Raw genomic sequence first — 23,620 nt, 5'->3', positions numbered from 1 at the left:
AAGCTCCGAAGAGGATTGAACTAAAGATTAGCATTTGGCTGGTTCAAATTTTTATGGAAAGTAAATACAAAGATGATAGAGAATGAGACTGCATAGTGAAGAACAGAGTGGGAAGGAAGTCTAGGACTGAGCCCTAGAGGGCTGGGATTTAGGAAGAGACAACTACAGAAACTGATGCACAGGCAGTGGGAGAACTAGGAGAGGACCCCCGAGAAATTATAAAGTATATACTTAAATCATCTTTTGGCCATGAAATTAACTTGGAATGATATATAATACAACTTAATTTCTGCTTCTATCTCCTTCTACCAACCTACTATAGTATTTAAGTTTTCTAATTTAATCACAATCAATGATCACCCAAATTGGAAACATCACCTTTGAATTTTCTTATCCTCCAAGCCAGTTGCTCTCACAAAGCTCATCAAAACCTTGCCTCAAATAGTGTGGTCTTCTTGTCTTACTACCATGTCTTGAAAGAATCTCCTGGACAGCAACTTATGTTCCCGTCGCACACAAGAGTAAAGCCCAAAACATCCATCGTGGAGTACCAGGCTTTGGACACGGAAAGCACAGTAACAGCCAGAAAAAAGGGGAAAAAAAGTTTAAGCATATAAACGCTTCCCTACAAACTCATTTCAAATTGAGCCAAGCAGTTAACTGTCCCCCACCCCCAGGATTCCAATAATTGCTTCGTAATATTTAATTATGCAAATTGCAATTACCTATATGCCTCCCTCTAAATCTGCATTGTCCAGGATGGTTTCCCCTGGCTATATGTAGCTATTAATAACTTTAAATATGACTGGTCCCAATTGGGATGTTAAAATGTAAAATACCCCCTTGATTTCAAAAACAAGCATGCAAGTAAGAATGTAAAATCTCTACTAAGAATACTGATTACCTAACAATTATTTTAGACATACTAAATGAATCCATACTAAATGAATCAAAATTAGTTTCCTGTTTAAAATTAGCTATAAAAATTCTTTAAATTACTAAATGAGTACAGGATGGACCATATCATTCATCGTGTATGGCCAGCTCCTAAAATACCATAGAAAAACACAGAAGCAGTTCAATGTGTGCTTTTCATATCCACACTGCATTACAGGCCCCCAATCATTCTTTTTTTCCCCCCACAGACACTCTTAATGAAACAGATTTCAGAAGGTACAGCTCACCAGGAAAATGTGAATTTGGGATCACTCCAAAGTGAAAAACCATGGTGTTATTTCCCCAGAAACTTGACTTTGTCACTGAAGCATGAAGAGCCATCTCTCCCCAAAATAATTGTGCTCTGGGAAAACCAAACATTTACCAAAACACATTAAGCGGTCTTCCCTTGTGCTACTACATTGTGGAGATGTTTTTCAAAGGATTTTTCCAGTGAAAGCTAAAAATTATGAATTTGTTGTAATGAAAGCAAATGAAGTACAAGTTCTGTAGTCCCCTCCTTCCACCAGAACTATGCCCTAAACTTAATCAATTTAGTGACAAAGTTGTTTTCTGTTTTAGTACTTCAGGTTAGACAATTCAAAAGGGATAATGAGGAAAGGGCATACAAAGAACTTGTTATAAGGCACTTTATTAAAATAAAAGTGCTTACATCCCTTTAATGTATTAATCTATTTCCTGAATAACATATGGAATATTTAACAAATACTGTACACCAGTTCTGTCCCTTATAATAGTAGGAAAACAGTATTATTTTACTAAGTTTTTTCACTCCTCCCAACTTCCTTTTACATTTTTGCCCACCATGGTATTGCCTATAGCATAATTCTTTAAAAAAAAAAAAAAAGGAGTTTCTAGCCAGTGTCTTCCACTAGAAATTGCAAAATGCTACAGAAACCATAAGACAAATTCAAATAAGAATTCCAGGTAACTTAAATTAACACGAGTTTTGAGAAAACCATTTTTATTATCATCACCACCCAGCCTATTTGTGCTGGATTATGTACCAAATGGCCAGATCTTCTAAAGAACATCTACATAACATTTCTTTCATGTTTCAAGAGATGAAAATAACTGTACAAGGTTAAGTACAAAAGTACACAAGACAGTGGACACCAAAAATCCATGTATGAGATTTTATCCCATCTGCAGCTTTTATATATTTGAAAAGTAGAATTCATTAACTAAAAAATATTGTCCTTCTATAGTCCTGTCAAGTTTAATGGAAGCGGGTTTAACCTGATTACAACACTAACACCAGTATCACTGATCTGATATTTACAAAAAATCATATTTTTCAATAAATTAAAGTCAATGCAACACCCATGCAAGCTAGAATGCCAGCTGTTTGGTGAACAAGGACCTGACATCAGAACCAGAAGTCTATAAAAGTCCCAAGTATAAAGTGTGATTTTCTTCAAACTGTGTCCATTCCTCGCATCGATGATGTAAAACCCAATCCCATTCCTCTTTGTGTGTGGGTTTGTGATCTTGCCATTTCATACTGAGCGTCTAGATTTCTGAATACTTCTTCCTGCTGTTTCAATGTCTTGTAACTTTCTTCATCAACGGAGCTACATCCAGCTTCATCTTCACTCTAAATAACAGATACAAAATATACTATTAAAATGAATTCACCCAGGAATAAAAAGTGCTTCTCTCCCTTAAGAAGTACTACTAGATCACATTTTTGCAGTACATATTTGACCTCACTTAGCTTCCATTCATTCATTCAGCACCTATGGAATTCAAGGCAATGTTCATTCTAGGTACTGGGATAGAGCAGGACATAACAAAAATCATTCAGTGGGCCCAAGGAAGAACATGTAGAACAGGCCAGGGACTTCCCTGGTGGTGCAGTGGTTAAGAATCCACGTGCCAATGCAGGGGACACGGGTTCAAGCCCTGGTCCGGGAAGATCCCACGTGCCACGGAGCAACTGAGCCCGTGCGACATGACTACTGAAGCCCGCGCTCCACAACGAGAAGCCACTGCAATGAGAAGCCTGCATACCGCTACGAAGAGTAGCCCCCACTCGTTGCAACTAGAGAAAGCCCGCGCGCAGCAATGAAGACCCAACGCAGCCAAAAATAAATAAAGCATCTAGGGAAAAGTGAAGGAGAAAATGGGGGTGGAGTTTAAACCAAATATCCCTTCAAGGAAAAACCAACTCCCTTAGTAATAACCAATATCTGAACATTTGTCGACCTTACCAGGTTGTTGTGTAAAACCTAAAACCTTCCTTGGGACTTCCCTGGTAGTCCAGTGGCTAAGACTCTGTGCTCCCAATGCAGGGGACCTGGGTTCAGCCCCTGGTCAGGGAACTAAATCCCACATGCTGCAACTAAGAGTTCGCATGCCGCAACTAAAAGATCCCGCCTGCTGCAACTAAGACCTGGCACAGCCAAATTAACTAATTATTAAAAAAAAAACCCACAAAAAAACTCAAACAAACAAAAAACTTCCTTGAAAAAAATTAAGAAAGTCCAACCCCACACCAAGTATAGTTAACCTTAAATGGGCATTTTTTCTTTTTATACATCTTTATTGGAGTATAACTGCTTTACGATGTTGTGTTAGTTTCTGCTGTATAACAAAGTGAATCATCCATATGCATATATATATCCCCATATCCCCTTCCTTCCTGAGCCTCCCTCCCACCCTCCCTATCCCACTCCTCTAGGGCATCACAAAGCACCAAACTTATCTCCCTGTGCTTTGCAGCAGCTTCTCACTAGCCATCCATTTTACATTTGGTAGTGTACGTATGTTAATGCCACTCTCTCACTATGTCCCAGCCTCCCCTCCCCCCACCCACCCCGTGTCCTCAAGTCCGTTCGCAATGTCTACATCTTTATTCCTGCCCTACCACTAGGTTCATCAGTACCAATTTTTAGATTTCATATATATGCGTTAGCATATGGTGTTTGTTTTTCTTTTTCTGACTTACTTCACTCTGTATGACAGACTCTAGTTCCATCCACCTCACTACAAATAACTGTTTCATTCCCTTTTATGGCTAATATTCCATTTAAATGGGCAATTTAATTAATTAATTTTTTGGGGGGGCGTGTTGGGTCGCTGTTACTGCATGCAGGCTTTCTCTAGTTGCAGTGAGCGGGGGCTACTCTTCCTTGTGGTGCGCAGGCTTCTCTTGTTGTGGAGCACAGTGTGTGGGCTTCAGTAGTTGTGGCACACGGGCTTAGTTGCTCTGCGGCATGTGGGATCTTCCTGGACCAGGGATTGAACCCGTCCCCTGCATTGGCAGGCAGATTCTTATCCATTGTGCTACCAGGGAAGCCCTAAACGGGCATTTTTAAAAGCAAATTAATTCCTTTTTACAATTTTTTTTTAAATTTACTAAGAAAAGCTTATGATTTTGAACAAAGTTTGCTTAAGGCATAAACATGCAGTAACAATCAACAACTGTTTTATTTCTTATGTTTTGGCCATGCCACACAGCATGTGGGATCTTTGTTCCCCGACCAGGGATTGAACCCACATCCCTGCAATGGAAGTGTGGAGTCTTAACCACTGGACCTTCAGGGAAGTCCCTCAACAAATGTTTTAATCAAATTTAACAATTTGGGGCTTCCCTGGTGGCGCAGTGGTTGAGAATCTGCCTAATGCAGGGAACACGGGTTCGAGCCCTGGTCTGGGAGGATCCCACATGCTGCGGAGCAACTAGGCCCGTGAGCCACAACTACTGAGCCTGCGCGTCTGGAGCCTGTGCTCTGCAATGAGAGGCCGCAACAGTGAGAGGCCCCGCGCACTGTGATGAAGAGTCGCCCCCGCTTGCCACAACTAGAGAAAGCCCTCGCACAGAAATGAAGACCCAACACAGCAAAAACAAATAAATAAATAAACTCCTACCCCCAACATCTTCTTAAAAAAAATTTTTTTTTTTAACAATTTGTATTGTTGACTAGTGATGATAATTTATTGGTTAATTCTGGGAAGTTAATCTAGAGAACACAAATGAAAGAACACTAGAAAGTACCCAGAGATGACACATCACTGAAATAATGTTTAAGTTGAGAACCAATGTTACCCTAAAAATATAAAATAACATGAACTTTATTACAAAGTGTATAACTCACCTTAATACCCATTAATTTCCTAAATTTGACATTTTGGTCCTTGTTTCCGAAATTCAATTTCTCCCATATTTCAGCAGACTGGGATTTGTCCTGTTAAAAAAACAATGAATTTTTAACATATGTAAAATTTAAATACCTTGTATTATGATACTAGATCTTTCCATAATACAGTCTTAGTAGAAAAACAATAGCATTTATGGCATTCCACCAATGGAATTTATAATCACCTTAATAATATGAAAAAAAAATCTAAGCTAAGGAACCAACTCTTTCCCCTTAATAAATGTAGGGCAATATTGGTTTTCTTTGAAAGCCTGACTTAGATCGTGCATTTTCCCCCCGAGAATTAATAATTGTAGCAAATTAAATTATTCCAGTCAGGCTCTCAGAAGAAAGATAAACCCAAACTAATCTTTTCCAATCCAAGTTTGTTTTTCTAAGCTGAGGAATCAATGACAAAAAAGGAGAATAAGAGAACTTACTCCTTCTTTCTTGCCTTGCCAAAGCATTTTCCTTTTTTTCTCTTGTTCAGCAAATTTCATTGGATTCACAGCTGCTGGGTTGTAATAGCTAGGTACAGCTATTCCGGTCTCTGCCAAAGCTTTAGCCTGCAAGGCTGCCATCTGAGCTGCCATAGCTATCTGAGGAGTTACTTGTGTTCCTGATGCCAATAGGGCAGCAACATTGAGAACAGAACCTCCGGTAGCTGCAGCTGCTGAAGAGGAAATAAGTACGGATTTTAACCAGAACAAACCTCCTAATTTACAGTAATACATTATTTATATATAAGAGCTACTAATCTGCAAAAAGGCAGAATATTTTCACCAAATAGAAAATAACTGTGTTAAGCTTATAAAGCAATAACATTTTAGCAAACATTAATGTATTCATCGCTAGACATTTCTGTATATGATCCCTTATATATACTTAAACTTCACTTACTTCTGAGGATAAAGAGAATCCTACAAATAGGATAAAGGTGTATGATTTCAATGGAAATGAACTAGTGACTGTCGCTAAACTTTTAATAAATTGACTTTTCTTTGTATGGTTCTTCATAGCTCACAAAACAATCTCACAACATCTAATTTGAAACTCACAAGAAACATTTAAAACTACTAAACAGGTATTATACACACTTAACATACTAAGCCCAAGTCCTATAAAAGTTAAGTGCCAGACTGTTACTTCTACCTTCCAGATTACATTTCATACAGGCTCTCTCTGATCACCTTTAAATCATCCACAGGCAGTGTGTCTGTCTAAAAACTTGATTTTTAATAGTAAGACATAATACATACTCCAGTTCAGTTCATCACCTTTAATAAACTGCATTTCCAAAATCATAACTAAAAGACATATGCAGTGATGGCTAAACTGCTACATGAACAAGAATAGTCACTATTCACTTTTCAAAATTATCTACATTGACCAAATCAGAAATACAGTGCAAAAAAAGTTTTATGAGGTACAAAAGTAACACTAAAAATAACATGTTCCCAATTCAATTAGTAATTTACAGCATACTGATCTACAGCATACTGACGGGTAGACGGGATCACACGTGATTCTCTTCCTATTAGTTTTCCTGAACTTTTCAAATGTTCTACAAATACTGCCATACTTCCATAATAAAGAAAACAAAAATTACCTGCAGCTATTTCCTGTTGTTTTTGTTTTTCAACCATTTCCTTTTCTCGCTGTTCCTGTAATTTCTTTGCCCTTTCCAACCTGTCAAAGACAATTTAAATAAATAAAAATATCAATATAAAGCCAACATTTACCTCTTTATGTATACATATGTAGGCATAAAACACTTTATATAGAATTTTAAATAAATTTAATACCTTCCCCAAATTGATATCTGCATGTGGGAAAAAAAGCAATCATTCTTAAGATGGTATCAATCACAATTAAATAATATTTCACTACTGGTTTTAAACATTTTTAATTTCACTGAATAGCCAACAACTCTAGTAGCTTTTATATACAATTCCCACAGAGTCATTAAAATGGTTATGAGATAAAAGTTATTCAATCTTCATCAGTGCTGGTTACAGGAGAAGGATAAAATTAAATCTTGCAAATTGAGACATTGAGAAAACATATTGAAAGCTGAGTAAATCTTAGGGTACATGCAATAATTTATAGAATTACCTAAATGCTTCTTAAGGGAGGCTGATACAGGATTAAGGCCAATCAAAGCATGCAAATGATTTTTATATAAACAGACTTTATTAGTCTCTAAATCAGTGAAAATTAAAAAGCCAAAAATAAAATTTAAAAAAGGGCAAGCAAACCCTGCCATTCTCTATAATCTAATAAAACGGGGGAAAAAACCTAAATATTAGAAAATTACTTTTAGGAGGTAAAGAAATTATTAGCAAAGGAACTGAAAACGTGAAACACAAATTCATCCCCAAACAAAAACGAATTCTGATTCACACTAAATTCACCACTGAATACACACACTAAACAAAATGTGCTGTCAAGTAGGTATCTATCTGGTATATCACAAATGGTAAGTAATGTTATCTTCACAGTGAGTTCCTGAAAGAGAAAGCCCTTTTCTTCCAAAGATTCCTTGATTTACCAATCATAAGTTAAACACCACCCTCTCCCTCCTTTATAGTATAAAGGGGCAAGGATTGGGGAAAAAGTTTCTTGGGGGAGGGGAGCAGTGGGCACTACAGGTAAAATACAGTAGTAGAAAATTGACATTTGCTTTAACAATTGCCATAATTCACATAAAAGGATAACAATCTGTAATTTTGTTCCCTTCTGTTGAGCACACATGAAAGAAAGACAAGTAGTACAGCCTTGAATTTGTCCTAATCAGAAAGAATTCTGATTAGGATTAATGTTAAAACATAGGTTCATAAATAAAAGTATTTCCAAAGCAGTTTTAAAAATTGTCATCTGAAAATCACTAAGTAGACTAAATTAAAGTTTTAGATGCTAGTTATAGATTCAACTTTAGTATAATCCAAAATTTTAAATACAAGAAACTTAAGAGTAAACAAGAACAAACTTTAGGGCTTAAAAAAATTCATGATCAAAGTTAATGGACCATTCTTTATAAATTAGTTCAGATATTGTAGAAAATTATTTCCTAATTCTGTTGATTTTAGTTTCAGTAAGAAAGTAACTGACAGCTACTGGCTGTATATTTTAAGTGGCCACTGCAGGTCTGGAATCAATACCATTCACTAAGGTGAATGGAATGAAGAAGGGGTGAGCTCACACCTTTGCTGCTGCTGCTGTTCAGCTGGAGTTTCTGCCAGGCTGGGTTCACAGGGCAGCAGCCCATCAGGTTACATTGTGATAACTGTATTTTTGTAATGAAAAAAAAAATACAAACTCAATTTCATAAAGAAAAAAAAAATCAAAATCAAAAGATTTTAGTTTTTTAGAATATGGGAAAACCTGCAAACAAGGGCTTGGATTTTACTTTACTTCTTGCCTCTATGAGGCAGTTCTTTCAATGGTTTTGCAGATTTCGGTTAGACAGCCCTGCTGTGTGTGGTCCCACAATCACCCATCTTTGAAACATTAGAAAATTTAAAAATACAATGATCTTCCTATGCTATCACAGCAGTAAAAACTTTAAGATCAAATGAACTGGCTTATTATTCACCACCTTCAAAATAGGAAAACTACTGACAGAATTCTACTTATTGTTTCAGAGACTTTTCTTAAGGAAGAACAAAGAAGGTAAAAACAAAGCAGTTTTAGATGCAAAATTAACAGTTATTAGATCACATTTAAGATTTTTTAAAAAGTTCCAATGGCCAACTGAAAATATTTGAGTCTAGACTTGAGAAAAATGAATTAGTTAATCATGAAGAAAAAAGAGAAACTGTTGAAGAAATACTTTCCAGTTGTGCAAATAAGCAAATTAAAGATGAGAATTAACAAACCACTTAATACAATTCTGTATCACAAAACTGCCACAGTAGTCATGGCTAGATTTAATTATTTGAATTATCCTCTGAAAGCATTCATTTGGCCCACACAATTGAATATCTACCTCAAGATGAAAAGGAGAAAAAAATGTATTGAATAAAAAATACACGCACCTCCTAGCTAAAGCTTCTTGTGCATCCATTGCTGTGTTTCTGCCTCGGAAGGGAGGTGGGCTAGGAGTCCGGCTTAAACTTCTGCTAAATCTTCTCGGTTTTTCAATTCTCTTCTTTCTATCTCTTTAATAAATCATATTTTACATGTCTCAGTATGGCCAAGTAATAATTATCTTATTGAATCAAAATAAATTATAGTTACATAGTTCAATAAAAATTAAACTGGTCTAGGAAATATATTTTGAACCCCTTCCTTTCCACCTCTGTTGTACACCTTCCATAGATAGGCACACCAAGTTCCTTGTGTTTAAGACTAGTTTCTATAAATTCACTTAACCATCCCTGTTTCAGATGGACATTTAGGTTGTTTCCAATCTTTTGCTATTACACCCAATGTTGCAAAGGCTAGACTTGTACGTTAGTCATTTTACACTTGTGTAGGTCAATAGGTAGGATAAATTCCTACTAGGTGGGATTGATAAGTTAAATGGTCCTAGTATTCTAATGTACAATGAATTAACTTGTAAATGTTTTCAAAAATATAAATCACTAAAACAAAATTAGAATTAAAAATAGTCATTGATTAGAATAAAAGGTATCAGTGGTTAAAACTAGAAATGCCATAAATAATGACCTGAATTGCCCAAATGGTGATTTAAAAAAAACAAAAACAGGGCTTTCCTGGTGGTGCAGTGGTTGAGAGTCCGCCTGCAGATGCAGGAGACACGGGGTTCGTGCCCCGGTCCGGGAAGACCCCACATGCCGTGGAGCGGCTGGGCCCGTGAGCCATGGCCGCTGAACCTGTGTGTCCGAAGCCTGTGCTCCGCAACGGGAGAGGCCCGCGTACCGCAAAAAAACCCAAAAAACAAAAACAAAAAAACAATGGTAATTAATGGTGAAATTACCATTTACTTTAGATTGACTATATCTCCTAACTGGTAAAGTTCAATTTAGGCAACTATTACATACTAAAACCACTGATTAAAAACTGAAAAAATGATCAAACAAGTGACAAACCAAGTTATTACAAGCCAAAGTACACTTTTATCCATATTTCATTCTTTTAGACTATTTGACTTAATGAACAATAAATTAACAAAGAAGCTTTCACATTAACTTTATTACCAGTATCTGTGAATACAGATATAACACACTATTAGTAACTAATATTAGTAGAGAATAAACATATTCTCTGAATATTTATAATTAAATGCTCTTTATTGTATTTCCTGCCTAAACAAATTAAAATTTCCTTCCAATCCAGACAAGTGTGAATTTATAAGCTCATCCTTCTGAGTATCTGAGAGAGTATAACCAGTACGGTGGATTAAGCACACATACTGACTTTGCTTTCAGATGCATTTGGGACCAGGTCCCAGCTTTACCATTTAAGAACTGTATGATATTGGGCTTCTTGAGCAAGTTACTTAACCTTTCTAAGCCTGACTGAACAGACCCTGTGAGGGGCCTGTTTGATTTTATTCAAGATGATGAATACCTACCGACTTCTACTCCTTGTCCTACTCCTGCTTCTACTCCTATGTCTGTGTCTTGATCTTGAGCGGGAACGAGATCGGATCCGACGTTTTCTCTCCCTGCTTCTGGATCGTGATTTCTTCCTCTCTCTGCTTCTGGATCTTGACTTTTTCCGCTCCCTACTCCTGGATCTTGACTTCTTCCGCTCTCTGCTCCTACTACGATGACGCCTGAAATTCAAGTACATAAATTTGTAGTTACTTACAGGGAACACAATAAACTGATAATGTCAAAAAAGCAATGTTTCCTACCCCAATTTAAGATTCTGTTTAATAGCTTGAAGTCTACTGCTGAACCAAACTATTTCTAAGAGTAACAATCAAGTTATTCTACTACTGAAAAATTTTGACCAAATCTGATACCACACACATATTCCCCATAGAAATCCGCAAAATATGTTGCGGACACTGGTTTCTTAAAACACAACAAAAAAGCCACAAAAATTTGAACCATGACCCAGTTTCTTAAAAATCTTTTAACCCATACCTAAATAAAACCTAGATTAGAGTTCAGCAGCAAATGAATCCTGCACCAGCAATGTAAAAGGATTATGATATTGGCAAACTATATAAACATAGTTCAGCAAAAATTTTTTCACTGTGACAGACAACTCAGAAAGTTAAAAATACCAATTTTCTAGCTAAGATTTTTTTGGGTGTTGCTCCATTAATGCAAACCTTTATGTAATTTAGGAGTTCTTTAGAAGGCATTAACTTAGGAGAAACTACTTACCTTTCACGAGACCTAGACCTTGAATGACTTCTGCCTCTTGATGACTTTCTTTCTTTGCGTTTGTGTCTGTCCTCACCATTTTCAGATGAATTTAGCCGCTCTCTTCCTTTATCAGAAGAATGCTCTTTGTCATTATGTTCCTCAGACTTGTGTTTCTTAGAGGATTTATCTTTGGATTCATGTCTTCTTGCCTGTTTTAAGAAGAAGTTGGTTCTTTCAGGAAAATAGTGCAACAAAGAAAGTTAGTATGGGTATCAGTAGCAAAAATGTTGTGATGCAACATTAGTAACCTTAGGAGTGTGTGGCAAATTTAAAAAAAGATCTAGTTTCACATCACCCAAATGTTGCAGATGTATATTACTAATTTTACTTTTTCTTTATAAACCCCCCCAAATGCAGTTTCCACCCCCAAATACTTTCAATACCACAATCAAAACAATAACTTTCAATGTCAATAATATCGAAAAACCACTATTTCAGAAAAAGAGGAATCCCTGATGTTTCTTTAAGAGGGAAGTACACATGTATCAAAGTTTTTTCAATTTTCCAACAAACCTTTTAGAGAAACAGACATGTATATACAACAACTTCTAAATCCAGAGTACATAGTATTAAGTTTTAAAAGTTAACAATAACGAAGATAAGGACACAAAGAAATGCACCAGAAAAATGCACTTCTAATTAGGTAACTAAGTAAAATTAACCTAAGTATTAATATCTTCTAGCAACTTCAAATTACTTTACGCAAAGTTAAGTGTCCTTTTTATAGCTATACTGCCACATCCTTTCTTAAAGACGGCTCTTGATTTTTCTCCCAATCCTAAACTGTGAAGCAATCACTTTTCATCTTGCAATATCCCAACAGGCTTGGAGTTCTATTACACTTCATGTACCTAGGGTAGAAAATGGCAACCATATCTGTTTTAATTTTTATGAAATCAAACTAGGTGTAACACAATTAATCCCTCTACCATTATATAATACATACTTCCCCCATATTCTGAATGATTATAAAAACCAAGGCTTTTGCTTTCACAACATATGCATTCAGAGACTGAGCTAAATTAATTGTATGATCAAGTCTCCATCCTACACTCACATACTGAATTAGGAAGTGCTAAACATTCGATTTCCCCCCATTAAGATTTGTCAAATCCATCTTGTAGCTAAAGCTTAAAATCCTGGACATTTCAGAATCACAATTTTAAAGCTGGAAGGAAACTCAGATCTTCTAATTCCCCTTACTTTATATATGACTAAATTAAGATCTAAAGTCACAAAGCTACATATTAGGAGAGTTGAACCCAGACCCCATATTCTTCTGACACCCAGGGCACCGTTTTCCACCACAACAGGACACTTAACTCATGCTTCCCAGAATAGACCTTAGCACATATTTCCTTCCGCTCAAGATTAACTTTTCTTAAAAACAAAAAACTTAGTCAAACATTTTAGAACATGCATGGTGATACATCAGAAAAGGATCATAGTCTGTAATTTATTATTTTGCAGAAAAATAAGAGACCTGGAGACACAGCTAAATTTTAGTTTCAATGCCAGTTCTCCATATGAGCTTATAAAAAAGACTATTTCCTTGATTTTGCCATATGGTGGCAAACTGGAAAATCTTTAAGTGGTTATTAAGCTTGCAAAAGTTTCAGTTTATTTCAAACCAGTTTTCCAAACATAACATTACTATTATTATTTTTTAAAAAAACCATTAAAACCCTTAACTGATTTAAGATATACTTAAGGGAAATAGGAGTTTGAATGACTAATAGTTACCTTATCATGAAGTAGGCTTATTATTTTGCTATCTGAGTCTGCAGCGTCTTCAGTTCAGTCTCTTCGCGCATTAGCACGCTGAGTATGATTTATTATAGAAATGTTATCATGTGAGCTAAACAAAATAGTCATTTTCACAAAAACTCTCCTAAATTAAAATTTAACAGAGCTTCCATTAGGGGAAGAGGTGAAGTCCCTGCCCACAGTTGTTTAAGGAGTCCCTTGCCCAGCCCCCATGAGACTCTTCTCCTCCCTTTTTGGCTTCTACTTCTGCTCTTCCTTTGTTGGCTCATTCCTTGTCTTCTCAGGTGGGCAAGTTAACTCCTCTGCAATACAGCTGCTGTCTTTCTTTATCCTCAAGTTTTGTGTCACCGCCATCTTTCCAGCAGTCCCTCACTGACACTTTTATTTCAAAATTCAATACTATTCTTAGGGAATCAAACTAGTTTACTAATGAAAAGGACTCTCATTATCTTCCATAAAGAAAAAGTAGCCCATAGATATCTAAGAGTATTGCTACTTAAAGATGATTGCTATTTGAAAGTCCTGAGCAGTTGTCAGGCATAAAGAGACTCGGGACCTCAGATTAATGGAAGCTCTGTGTGACAGGCCTAAAAAACCAGTTATATTCTTCATATGAAATTTTTATTGTGAATATTTTCACAACATAACATTAATAGTTTTTGAATGAACTTTTCATATAAACATCTATCTTCTTGAAAAATGATGAATCCAAATCATGCTTATTTTATAACTGAATTAAACCTTTTAAATTTCAAGTTTTGGTACTTACCTTGACAATATCATATATTCACACAAACATTTCTACCAGATACTTTACAAGTATTCTAAAGTGCCTATTCACTACAAAGTGTTAATTACCTCTTTGCTTCTGCTCCGGCTCCTGTGTTTTCTTCCTTCATTATCTGTGAACACACAAAAATTCACCATAAATAATGGTACAGAAACACCTCAAACACAAATTCCAAAACTAATACAAAGAACATTTCTGGCCACTTACCTAACTAATCTATTTACTAGTCATACTCTAAAGACTATTTTTTATGGCAGGGGTGGGATTATTCTACTACAGTAATACTTCACGTATCTGAAATAAATCAAGCAATCTGAGCAAACCAGAATATAATCAAGTAAGTAAGCAAAAAAGTCCCACAAGTCCATGTTCCATGACACATAACAAACAGAGTTTGTCTTTCAGGTGGTCAGATTCTTTTTTTTTGCGGTACGCGGGCCTCTCACTGTTGTGGCCTCTCCCGTCGCGGAGCACAGGCTCCAGACGCACAGGCTCAGCGGCCATGGCTCACGGGCCTAGCCGCTCCACGGCACGAGGGATCCTCCCAGACCAGGGCATGAACCTGTGTCCCCTGCATCAGCAGGCAGACTCTCAACCACTGCGCCACCAGGGAAGCCCCTATCACAGATTCTCTATATTTTACAAAACATTCTGTCCAGTTCATCTTGCTTCCTATTACATAGCAAACTTATAAAGGGTCTTACTAGAGGAAAACAATTAAGAACAAAAGGAACAAAGAATGCAAGAGAAAACAAACAGGTTGAATTATATTTGGTGTCTTTTAAATAGTCAAAAAGATGTTACAATTTAGAAAAATTCCCATTAAAAAGTAGTTATGATACTGTACAGTTTCAAACATATACATAAAAATTACACTTGAACCATTTTGTAGATGGACTATCTGTGGGTGCAAAGGATAAATAACCAGAGCCCAGGTCTTGAAACTTTTAAACTCATTTCTATTCTATCTCTCTTTTAACTACTTAAGTATTGATTCATTAACAATACATCATGCTTTCTATACCACATCAGTCTAGTTAAAAAAATGCTCCAAATAAGGAGCATTTCAAAACACTAAAAACTCTTGCTTTCAGAAATATTTTAACATTAAGTTAAAAAGAAAATCAAGGTTAAAAATGTTCTTGTGGGCTTCCCTGGTGGCGCAGTGGTTGAGAGTCCGCCTGCCGATGCGGGGGACACGGGTTCGTGCCCCGGTCCGGGAAGATCCCACATGCCGCAGAGCGGCTGGGCCCATGAGCCATGGCCGCTGAGCCTGCGCGTCCGGAGCCTATGCTCCGCAATGGGAGAGGCCACAACAGTGAGAGGCCCACGTGGTGCAAAAAAAAAAAAAAAAAAAAAAAAGTTCCTGTAACTTACGTCAAAGATGTTAAATAAGTTCAGAATATACCACTGCCCAGACTACATCTTTCAAAATATTGTTTTGCCTATGTTGAAAGGATAAAATTTGAACATCTGAGGGATAAGTTATTGTGACACAAATTTAAGCATACATTTTGTCTTTGACAAGTTATAAAATTCCTGTATTAGGACATTTGTATTCCTCATAATTGAAAAATTCTCCAGAAAATTCCCAATGCACTTTTCACTATCCATTTCTCAATGGGAAGAACACATATTAATTACATCAGTAAACTTATGTCTTACACATACCTGACTTTCGTTTTCTTTCTCTTGACCTTGATCGTGATCTTGAATAATGATGTTTTGAGGCTCTGGGAGAAACAGATACATCGGACTGCTCTTTTTTCTTATCTCTATCTGGGGATGTCTTTTCTGGGGCTAGTCCATCTCGTTCTGTATCACTAGCCTAAAAGTTTAAAGAAAAATGGTTATAAATTCTTAACTGCATTTAAAATGTTTCCAATAACTTAAAAGAGTGAGAAGGGAGGAAAGATAGTTATCCTTGAGTTTTACAAAATTAAAAAATAAAGAAAATCAAGAAATCAGAAGAACTGATTTTCAAATAGCTAAATATGCTTTGTACTTGCTAAGTAGGCCTGAATAAATTGAAATAACAATAAATAAACTGACTAACCCAATACCAGAGACACATGTAACTGAATGGATATATCTTTATTTTTTTAAATCATTATTTGTATAACTTTCAAAACACTGGGGGAAGGGGAAAATAGGGCTCCAAGTATCTCCATTAAGTATTCAAGCAGAGAAAATAGAGTCCATTTTAGATCTATGAATTCATTTAGTTGACTTTACCAATACTTGTATTTTAAATTAGCATAAAGAGGCATTTAAAAATGAGCTGTTAAAGGTTAAAAAGACCGAAGACTGTAAAATCTTAAAAAGCAAAGAGAATGCTTCTAGAATATTATTAAAAAAAAAAAAACAAAATTAACTTACCTATCTGAGAACCCAATCTTAATTTCATTAACCCTCTTTAATGAAAGCCCCTTGGCACAGTGCTGCTGCAAAATATGGTCTGCCTCTCCTCACATATGCTCTGGGCTATGGAAACATTAAGGTGTTTCTGCTTTAAAGCATTTTATAAGTTATCACAATATAAATTAAAAAAAATTAAAATAGTCAAGAGTACACACTCTTTCCCAAAGACCTGATTTACCTAGGAGAGTAGGTTCCTTCATTAAATTGATTTAAATGAGTCATAGAGGGACTTACCTGGTGGCGCAGTGGTTAAGAATCTGCCTGCCAATGCAGGGACATGGGTTCGAGCCCTGGTTCAGGAAGATCAAACATGCAACGAACAACTAAGCCCATGCACCACAACTACTAAGCCTGTGCTCTACAGCCCGTGAGTCACAACTACTGAGCCCGCGGGCCTAAATCCGGTGCTCCGGAACAAGAGAACCCACCTCAATGAGAAGCCTGCGCACTGCAACGAAGAGTAGCCCCCACTCTCCGCAACTAGAGAAAGCCCTTGCGCAGCACCAAAGACCCGAAGCATCAATCAATCAATAATAAGTTTATTAAAAAAAAAAGAGTCATAGAAAAAAAGCTTCAAGGAGAAACTAGAACCTAAATGTTCTCCTGAGTGAGATTCTGATAAAAGGCAGGGAAAACAGTTTCCGTAATATGTGGAAGGTGGACGTTGGTGACCCATCTAACCAGAGAGGAAATACGAAAATAGTCAATAAGCCCAGGGAGTTGATTACTTACCACATGAGTTAGCAAAGTATCGCCCTTGAGCTAAGAATGACTTTTACATTTTTAAAAGGGTTGTTAAAACAAGCAAGCAAGGAATGTGACAGAGACTGTATGTTGCACGTGGTCCACAATGCCTAAAATATCTACTAACTTGCTCTTTACAGAAAAAAGATCTGGATTGGGTAAATAGTGAATATACTATACATTTTCAGCAGGAGAAATAATCACATGATAATGAACTTCTTCCTTTAGGAAGATTAGTCCAGAAAACAAACACCAAGTAAACTAAATGGGGAGTACTTTAACAAATGAAGTGTGAGATATCACATTATTTTAACAACTATTTTCTGATGGTCAAAAATGCACCTAACTCGATGTTAGACTTCAGGAATAAAATAATAAATTAAAAAGGAAGGATTTACAGGTTAGTTAGGATGAAAGACATATTATGTGTTACGCCTCTAACAATGTTACCAAAAAACCCAGTAACAAATAGGATGAAACACCTAATTACTGGGGAGGCCCATTCCAGCACACTTGCTTCTCTATGTATGGGTGATTTCTGGAATCATAAAATTTTTGTGCAGAAAGGCTCTCATCTCTTAGAATCAAGCTCAACTTTCTCATTTCACAGATGAGATCCAGCAACATTAGCTGACTCACTTAAGATGGTACTCTCTTTGCTGTCTAATATTAATACATGACACTATATCACACAACTAAAGATGATTCTGATTTTCACAACTAACATTGGTCATTTTCTTTTACTCTTGTTCTCATCACTATTCTTTTTTCTTTTGGGGCCTCACCGTGCGGCACGTGGATCTTAGTTCCCCGACCATGGATGTAGCCCGTGCCCCCTGCAATGGAAGCGTGGAGTCTTAACCACTGGACCACCAGGGAAGTCCTCATCACTATTCTTTTTTTTTTTAATTTTAATTTTATTTTTTTATACAGCAGATTATTAGTTATCCATTTTATACATCTTAGTGTATGTATGTCAATCCCCTCATCACTATTCTTAAGGATTATTTCTGACAGGTCTGTGATGTGCTGTGTTGGTAAACTTACACTTAGTAAAATGCCCTTAAGGGAAGGCACTCTGTAAAACGGGCTAATAACTCACACCGAACAGCCATTTTCATCTGTAAAACACACTACAGGACAAAAACAAAAACCATCGTATCACTAAACAGATGTGAATAATAGGGGGCCACTTAGCTCACCCGAAGCTTTTATTTCCTTGAGAATATATTATAGTAGAATAACAAAAATGTCCAAATAAAATCGAGTATTAAAACTTCTCTGAAAATATCTAAGATTTCAATTTAGTACAGACCTATGTGTAAATCTTAAATGCTAACTGCAAAAATTCCCTTCACTCTACCATTTGCTCTATTAGAAAAACACCACGGTTTCTTAAAATTCACATCTTCTTTAAAACCCCAATGGCACTCAAGACATAGTGTAAGAATTTTTTCTAGTGCAAAGACGGCACATTGGACTTAATACTAGGCCACATCTCAAGGGGATCGTGTCTTTTTATTGAACAAGGCGCTGCAGAAACGAATGTCTGAATTTTTTTTTGAATATTTGAGCCCAAGTAAAATAATACTGTTCTTTCAAGTAGATTAAGAGGTCCAAAACACTAGTTAAACAAAAAAATATTTAAATCGATTATGTGCCCAACTGTTTGAACAACGATTCTAAATCGGTTATCAAAAACCCGGTTCTAAATCAAATCAATTAGGTATGGGGGCGCGGGGGAGAGAGGCAGACGATTTCTACTTCCAGATACCCCCAATGATCGGATGAGTACGAGTTTTTCGTTATTCTTAACAATCCTATTTATTTTAGTCCTATTTATCTTCGAAAACGAGAAAACACAACTTTTTAGTCAATGGAAAAGAATGCAAAATGTTTGCATTTTTCTTGTAACCGGATAAGTAAAATGAAGTAATCACACAATAATGCGATCCATCAGGATTGGGCATCTTATAACCAAAGCAGGGTTAATTTCTCAGAAAACGTAATTTAAGAACTGTAGCTTTCACTTAAAATTAAACGGGCCTATGAAGGACTCTTAAATTTAAAGTAATAATGCCAATGTTAGGGCTTTGATTATGTTTCTCGAAACCTTCAAAATGATTACATCAGGAGGCACTTCGGAAACGGAGCATCAGTCAGAATTCGTAGCTCCAAAGACTTCTCTTCATTAAGTCGAATTTTTACTCCCTTCGAGAAACACGTTCCCTAGATGCTTACTAAGGAATAAACTAAGGTTTACACGGACGTTCACCCTAACCGAAATTATGCAGCTAGAATCATCTCACTGAGCGTAGGCAAAATAATCGCTACAAGACCGCTTGCTCTCTTCTCACGTTCTACCTCTTACAGGCACCTCCTTTTTGACCCCATACTTTTCAGAGACGACCCCTGATCCCTTTTCTCTCTTCCCCAGCCCTTTCCCATCGCGAACATAAATGCCCAAGCCCTAACGAAACTCAATATTAATCACCAACCAGAGTGAGTAAGCAAAACTGGAGTCAGTTCTGTGGGACAAAAGGAACATAAAACTGGGAAAGACACGAGGAAAGTTCTGGAAGAAAAGACACTCCCTGCGGCTCCCCACCCCCATCGACACCGCCTTCTTTCCCCCTCCCTACGGCAGCCAGCCATGATGGCGGGCGCAGAAGGCGGCCGCGGCGCCATCTTGTCCACACACTAGCCCCGACAACAGCTCTGGGAGCCGTTCATCCCTTCTTTGCAGAGCAGCAAAAAAATATGCCTGACTTTAAACTCAGATTCGGCACCTACCGCCATAGTCCAGAGTCCTGGCCGCTACGGCGGCACCTCCACTTGCCGCTCTCCACAGTACCGGCCGCCTAAACGCTTCGCAACAGACTGAAATCGCTCCCGCGAGAGACCCGGATGGCACAAAAGGGCTAAGACCCGGCGCGTCGCACAGCTTGCTGGGAGGAAAAGGGGTGGTGATAAGAGTTTCTGTAGCAACGCGGTTCGACGGTGATTGGTTGTTCTTTGGAAGGGGGGTTGTGAGGTCGGGGAGGGGGGCGGGGCCTAGAACACACCCTAGAATGCGCAGCCTGGATATCGGAATGGGTGGAATTTAGGGTGGGGCGACTTCCTATTTCGATTCTAAAGCAAACTTGGCCTCCGCTGGCCGCCGTAAAAGGGGTTGGGCTTGGTGTTCTCCCGCCAATTTAAATTTGTGGCATAGACCCTAAAGAGACTGGGAACGTCTGTTGGAGCTCGGAAGGTGGGGGGGGACGATACACTTGAGTGCTCCTCTTTAGTTTCTTCAATTACAGGTGAGGAGGGTGAGCCGCGCTGCTGTAGGGAGCTGGGGGTGGATTCAGGTCGAAGGAGCAGAGGCCTCAGCTCAGTTCGATGTGTTTTCCCCTCAAGACGCTGGCGGGAGAGAGGTTGGAGTCGGTTCTTGCTGGCCCCGGTGTCCAGCTGAGAGCATTTACGCGTGGAGGCCTAACTGAAACTGTTTCATTTCGTTTAATTCGTTAATCTGTTCACCCGGCACCCAGAGGAATCTCAAATCGTTAATCACATCATGTCACTGGTCTGCTTAGTATCTTTCCCTCCCTAGCACTGAGGATGAAACTCAGTCTTGTAATCAAGGATTCATTGGCTCCACCTGTTCGTTTAACGCCTGCACTTTTCCATTCTTGCTGTGTCCGGGCAGCAGCCCCAAACTCATTCTACCCTCTGAGCCTTTGGTACTCGGCCTGCATCTTTGTCCCCACGAGCTTTACATAGTCGGCTTCTTGATATTCGGGTCTCAGCTCAGATGTCATCTCTTTCACTTACCAAACAGGTCTTTCTTATGCGCCCCTCCCCCCCATTCATTTGAGCACTATTTGTAATTCTGCGTTTACTTAGTTTTTCGTAGGGAGGCAGTATAACAGTTAATAACTGGCCTGAATTTGAGTCTTGTCTAGCTACATCATTAACTCGCTTGAGGTGACCTTGGCCGTTTACTTAGTCCCTGACTCATGTTTCTCAGCTGTAAAATGGGTTGTTGTGCAGATTAAATGAGTGATGCATTCAAACTATCTTGCCTACTCAATACCGTCTTTATTTTATTTTTCTCTATCCTTCGTACGAGAATATAAATTTCATAATGACAAAGACCTTTTCTGTCTTCTTCACAGCTGTATTCCCAGCTCCTAGAACAGTGCCTGACACGTAGTAGGCATTCAATAAACGTTTGTCAAATGAGTGAGTGTGACAGACCTGGGAGGCTGATGATATTTCTCTATTTTTACAGATATGGGACTCTGAGCCCCATAAAAGTATTCACTCCAACCTGTCTTAATCTTCTCCCAACTCCCACCCAAACACAGCCACTAAAATCGTGTATTCTAACATACTTTGTTTTTGTGCCCTTGCTTACACTCCTAGTAAGAACTCTTTTCCTATATTTAAAAAGCTCCTGTGGGGGAAAAAAAAAAGTTGAAAAAAAAAAGCTCCTGTGACCTTAAGTTTCTAACCAAAATGTTACCTGCTTCCACGAATAACAGTAGTGAATTAGATAACACTTAAATTGAGTGCTTGCCATGAATGAAGCATTGTTTTGTGAATGTTTGAAACTCATAGTGACCTTTCCAGCTACGTACAAGCAGCTTAGTAAATGTGAAAGAATACCAAGTCAAAAATCATTTCTTCCCTGTACTGTACCTTCCAAAGATTTAAAAACATATTTCTGCGAGCACTTACCAAAGCAACTGTAATTATTTGGTTATTGTTCCCCACTAGTCTTGATCCAAGGATTGTTTTTCATTTTCGTATTCTATGCCTACCCATATCCAATGAAATGAGTTATATAAGTCCTTGCTGATGAGACAGTTAAGTGACTCGAAAGGTTACAAATATACTCTTTGGTCCAGTCAGAAGCCTGGTGCAATTTTTTCTTCCTCTCCTTAACATTTTCATTTATTGAATAACAATACTGGAAACATGAATGGTCATTTTTTTTTTAAGTTCATCTGGAACCTTACCATTCTAAGATATCCCAGACAGTCTGACTTCAGAGCCTTCACTATTTATTACTATATTGGTTAAAGGTTTTTTCCAAATGAAAACTTGTTATAATTTCAGCTAGGCACACAAAACACTAGAAGCTCTAGGACAGATTGGTAAGATTGGAATTGTTTCCTTGTGTCCCTAAACAAATATGTTCTTCTCTAGAGATAACCATAGCACTAGTTCCATGTATCTTATTGATCCAAAGTGTCTAGTGACCACAGAAATAACACAAAGACAGAGAAGTCTTTACTTATTGATGTGTGTGTGCATATGTATATTTGAGGGGGGGATAAAGCATTTTCATTTCCCAAGGAACTGGAATCTATGCAACAATAAAATTTGGCCTAATTTTACATGTTGTCACAGGGAAGGCAGTGGTTCCTGTCTCAGGAAAACAATTTCAGAAATATGTGGAATGATATTGAGCTGCTAACAAATGATGATACAGGAAGTGGGTACCTAAGTGTTGGTTCAAGAAAAGAACATGGAACTGCTTTATATCAAGTAGATTTACTAGCGAAGATCTCCTCCGAAAAGGTAATGGTTATGACGCGGACTGTTTTCATTCACAAAATTTTTACTGAGTGTTTAGTAAGACTAGTAGCCACGTGGTAAATGTTTTATAAATGAGTATAGTCCTTTCTCAGGGAATCAAAGTTCAGTATCAGATCACTGGAAATTTCCATCTGAATTCCCCCTGCATCACCTTATGGTCAGTATTCCAAACCTGAATTTTTCATAGCTCCTCTTGACATTTTAGACATACAGATGTATATAAAATGATACAAAGAATATCCACCACCAGCTTAGGAAGTAAAACATTACCAATAGAATCGAAGCAAGCCCTGGAGACCGTTCCTGATCCCGGGCTCTTCTCATACTCCACCCCTGAGTTAAGCACTCTACTGAGGTTGAGATTATCCTTTCCATGAATTTCTTTCTATATTTTAACTTTCTTCTTTTAATAACTATTCCACCATTCTCACACCAGGCTTGAAACCGTATTCTCTGCCTTTTACAGAAAATATTGCTCTTAGTTTTTGTTTTTTTGCTGGTACGCGGGCCTCTCACTGTTGTGGCCTCTCCCGTCGCGGAGCACAGGCTCCAGACGTGCAGGCTCAGCAGCCTTGGCTCACGCGCCCAGCCACTCTGCGGCTTGTGGGATCTTCCCGGACCAGGGCACGAACCCGTGTCCCCTGCATCGGAAGGCAGACTCTCAACCACTGCGCCACCAGGGAAGCCCTGCTCTTAGTTTTTTATCTTTGATTTGCTTTCTTAGTAATTTGCTTTTGTTAAAATTTTGATGGTCGTGATAAACAAAAGTTTCTTTTAGAGAAAGTGCAAATGATCTTCTGTCACAGTATTATAGCCCAGGATTCCTCTACTTCCCATAGTAAGTTAACGTAATGTTTAGTTCT

At 37.8% G+C, this 23,620-nt stretch overlaps 2 protein-coding genes across 3 annotated transcripts in view; one reads left to right on the top strand and one right to left on the bottom strand.

Annotated features, from left to right (window-relative positions):
- Positions 1–1,600: 1,600 nt before the first annotated feature.
- On the bottom strand, positions 1,601–20,094 carry RSRC2 (arginine and serine rich coiled-coil 2). Of its 2 annotated transcripts, XM_082667752.1 has the most exons (10): positions 19,962–20,094; positions 15,675–15,831; positions 14,072–14,115; positions 11,405–11,595; positions 10,639–10,842; positions 9,137–9,259; positions 6,709–6,788; positions 5,540–5,772; positions 5,058–5,147; positions 1,601–2,554 (listed from the first exon to the last, which is right to left on the bottom strand). In XM_082667752.1, exons 1-10 carry the CDS (start codon positions 19,965–19,967, stop codon positions 2,375–2,377), a joined length of 1,308 nt encoding a protein of 435 aa, XP_082523878.1. In that variant the 5' UTR covers positions 19,968–20,094; the 3' UTR covers positions 1,601–2,374. The 2 variants fall into 2 exon arrangements, with proteins under 2 accessions (XP_082523878.1, XP_082523879.1); XM_082667753.1 differs by lacking the exons at positions 15,675–15,831; positions 19,962–20,094 and adding an exon at positions 13,190–13,267 and having other exon boundaries at positions 11,405–11,617.
- A 293-nt stretch (positions 20,095–20,387) lies between these two features.
- Positions 20,388–23,620, top strand: part of KNTC1 (kinetochore associated 1) — a gene marked incomplete at its 3' end in the record, with an annotated part of 69,350 nt that continues 66,117 nt past the window's right edge. The window contains exons 1-2 of the mRNA XM_082667502.1: positions 20,388–20,473; positions 22,569–22,739. Of these exons, the coding sequence (XP_082523628.1) occupies positions 22,611–22,739 (129 nt within the window). The 5' untranslated portion in view covers positions 20,388–20,473; positions 22,569–22,610. The remainder of the gene's footprint in view (positions 20,474–22,568; positions 22,740–23,620) is intronic.

Source organism: Grampus griseus (genome assembly GCF_964374135.1).
Source record: "Grampus griseus genome assembly, chromosome: 12".
NCBI lineage: Eukaryota > Metazoa > Chordata > Mammalia > Artiodactyla > Delphinidae > Grampus > Grampus griseus.
The sequence above is the reverse complement of the archived record's forward strand: the minus strand, read 5'-3'. Positions and strand labels throughout refer to the sequence as shown.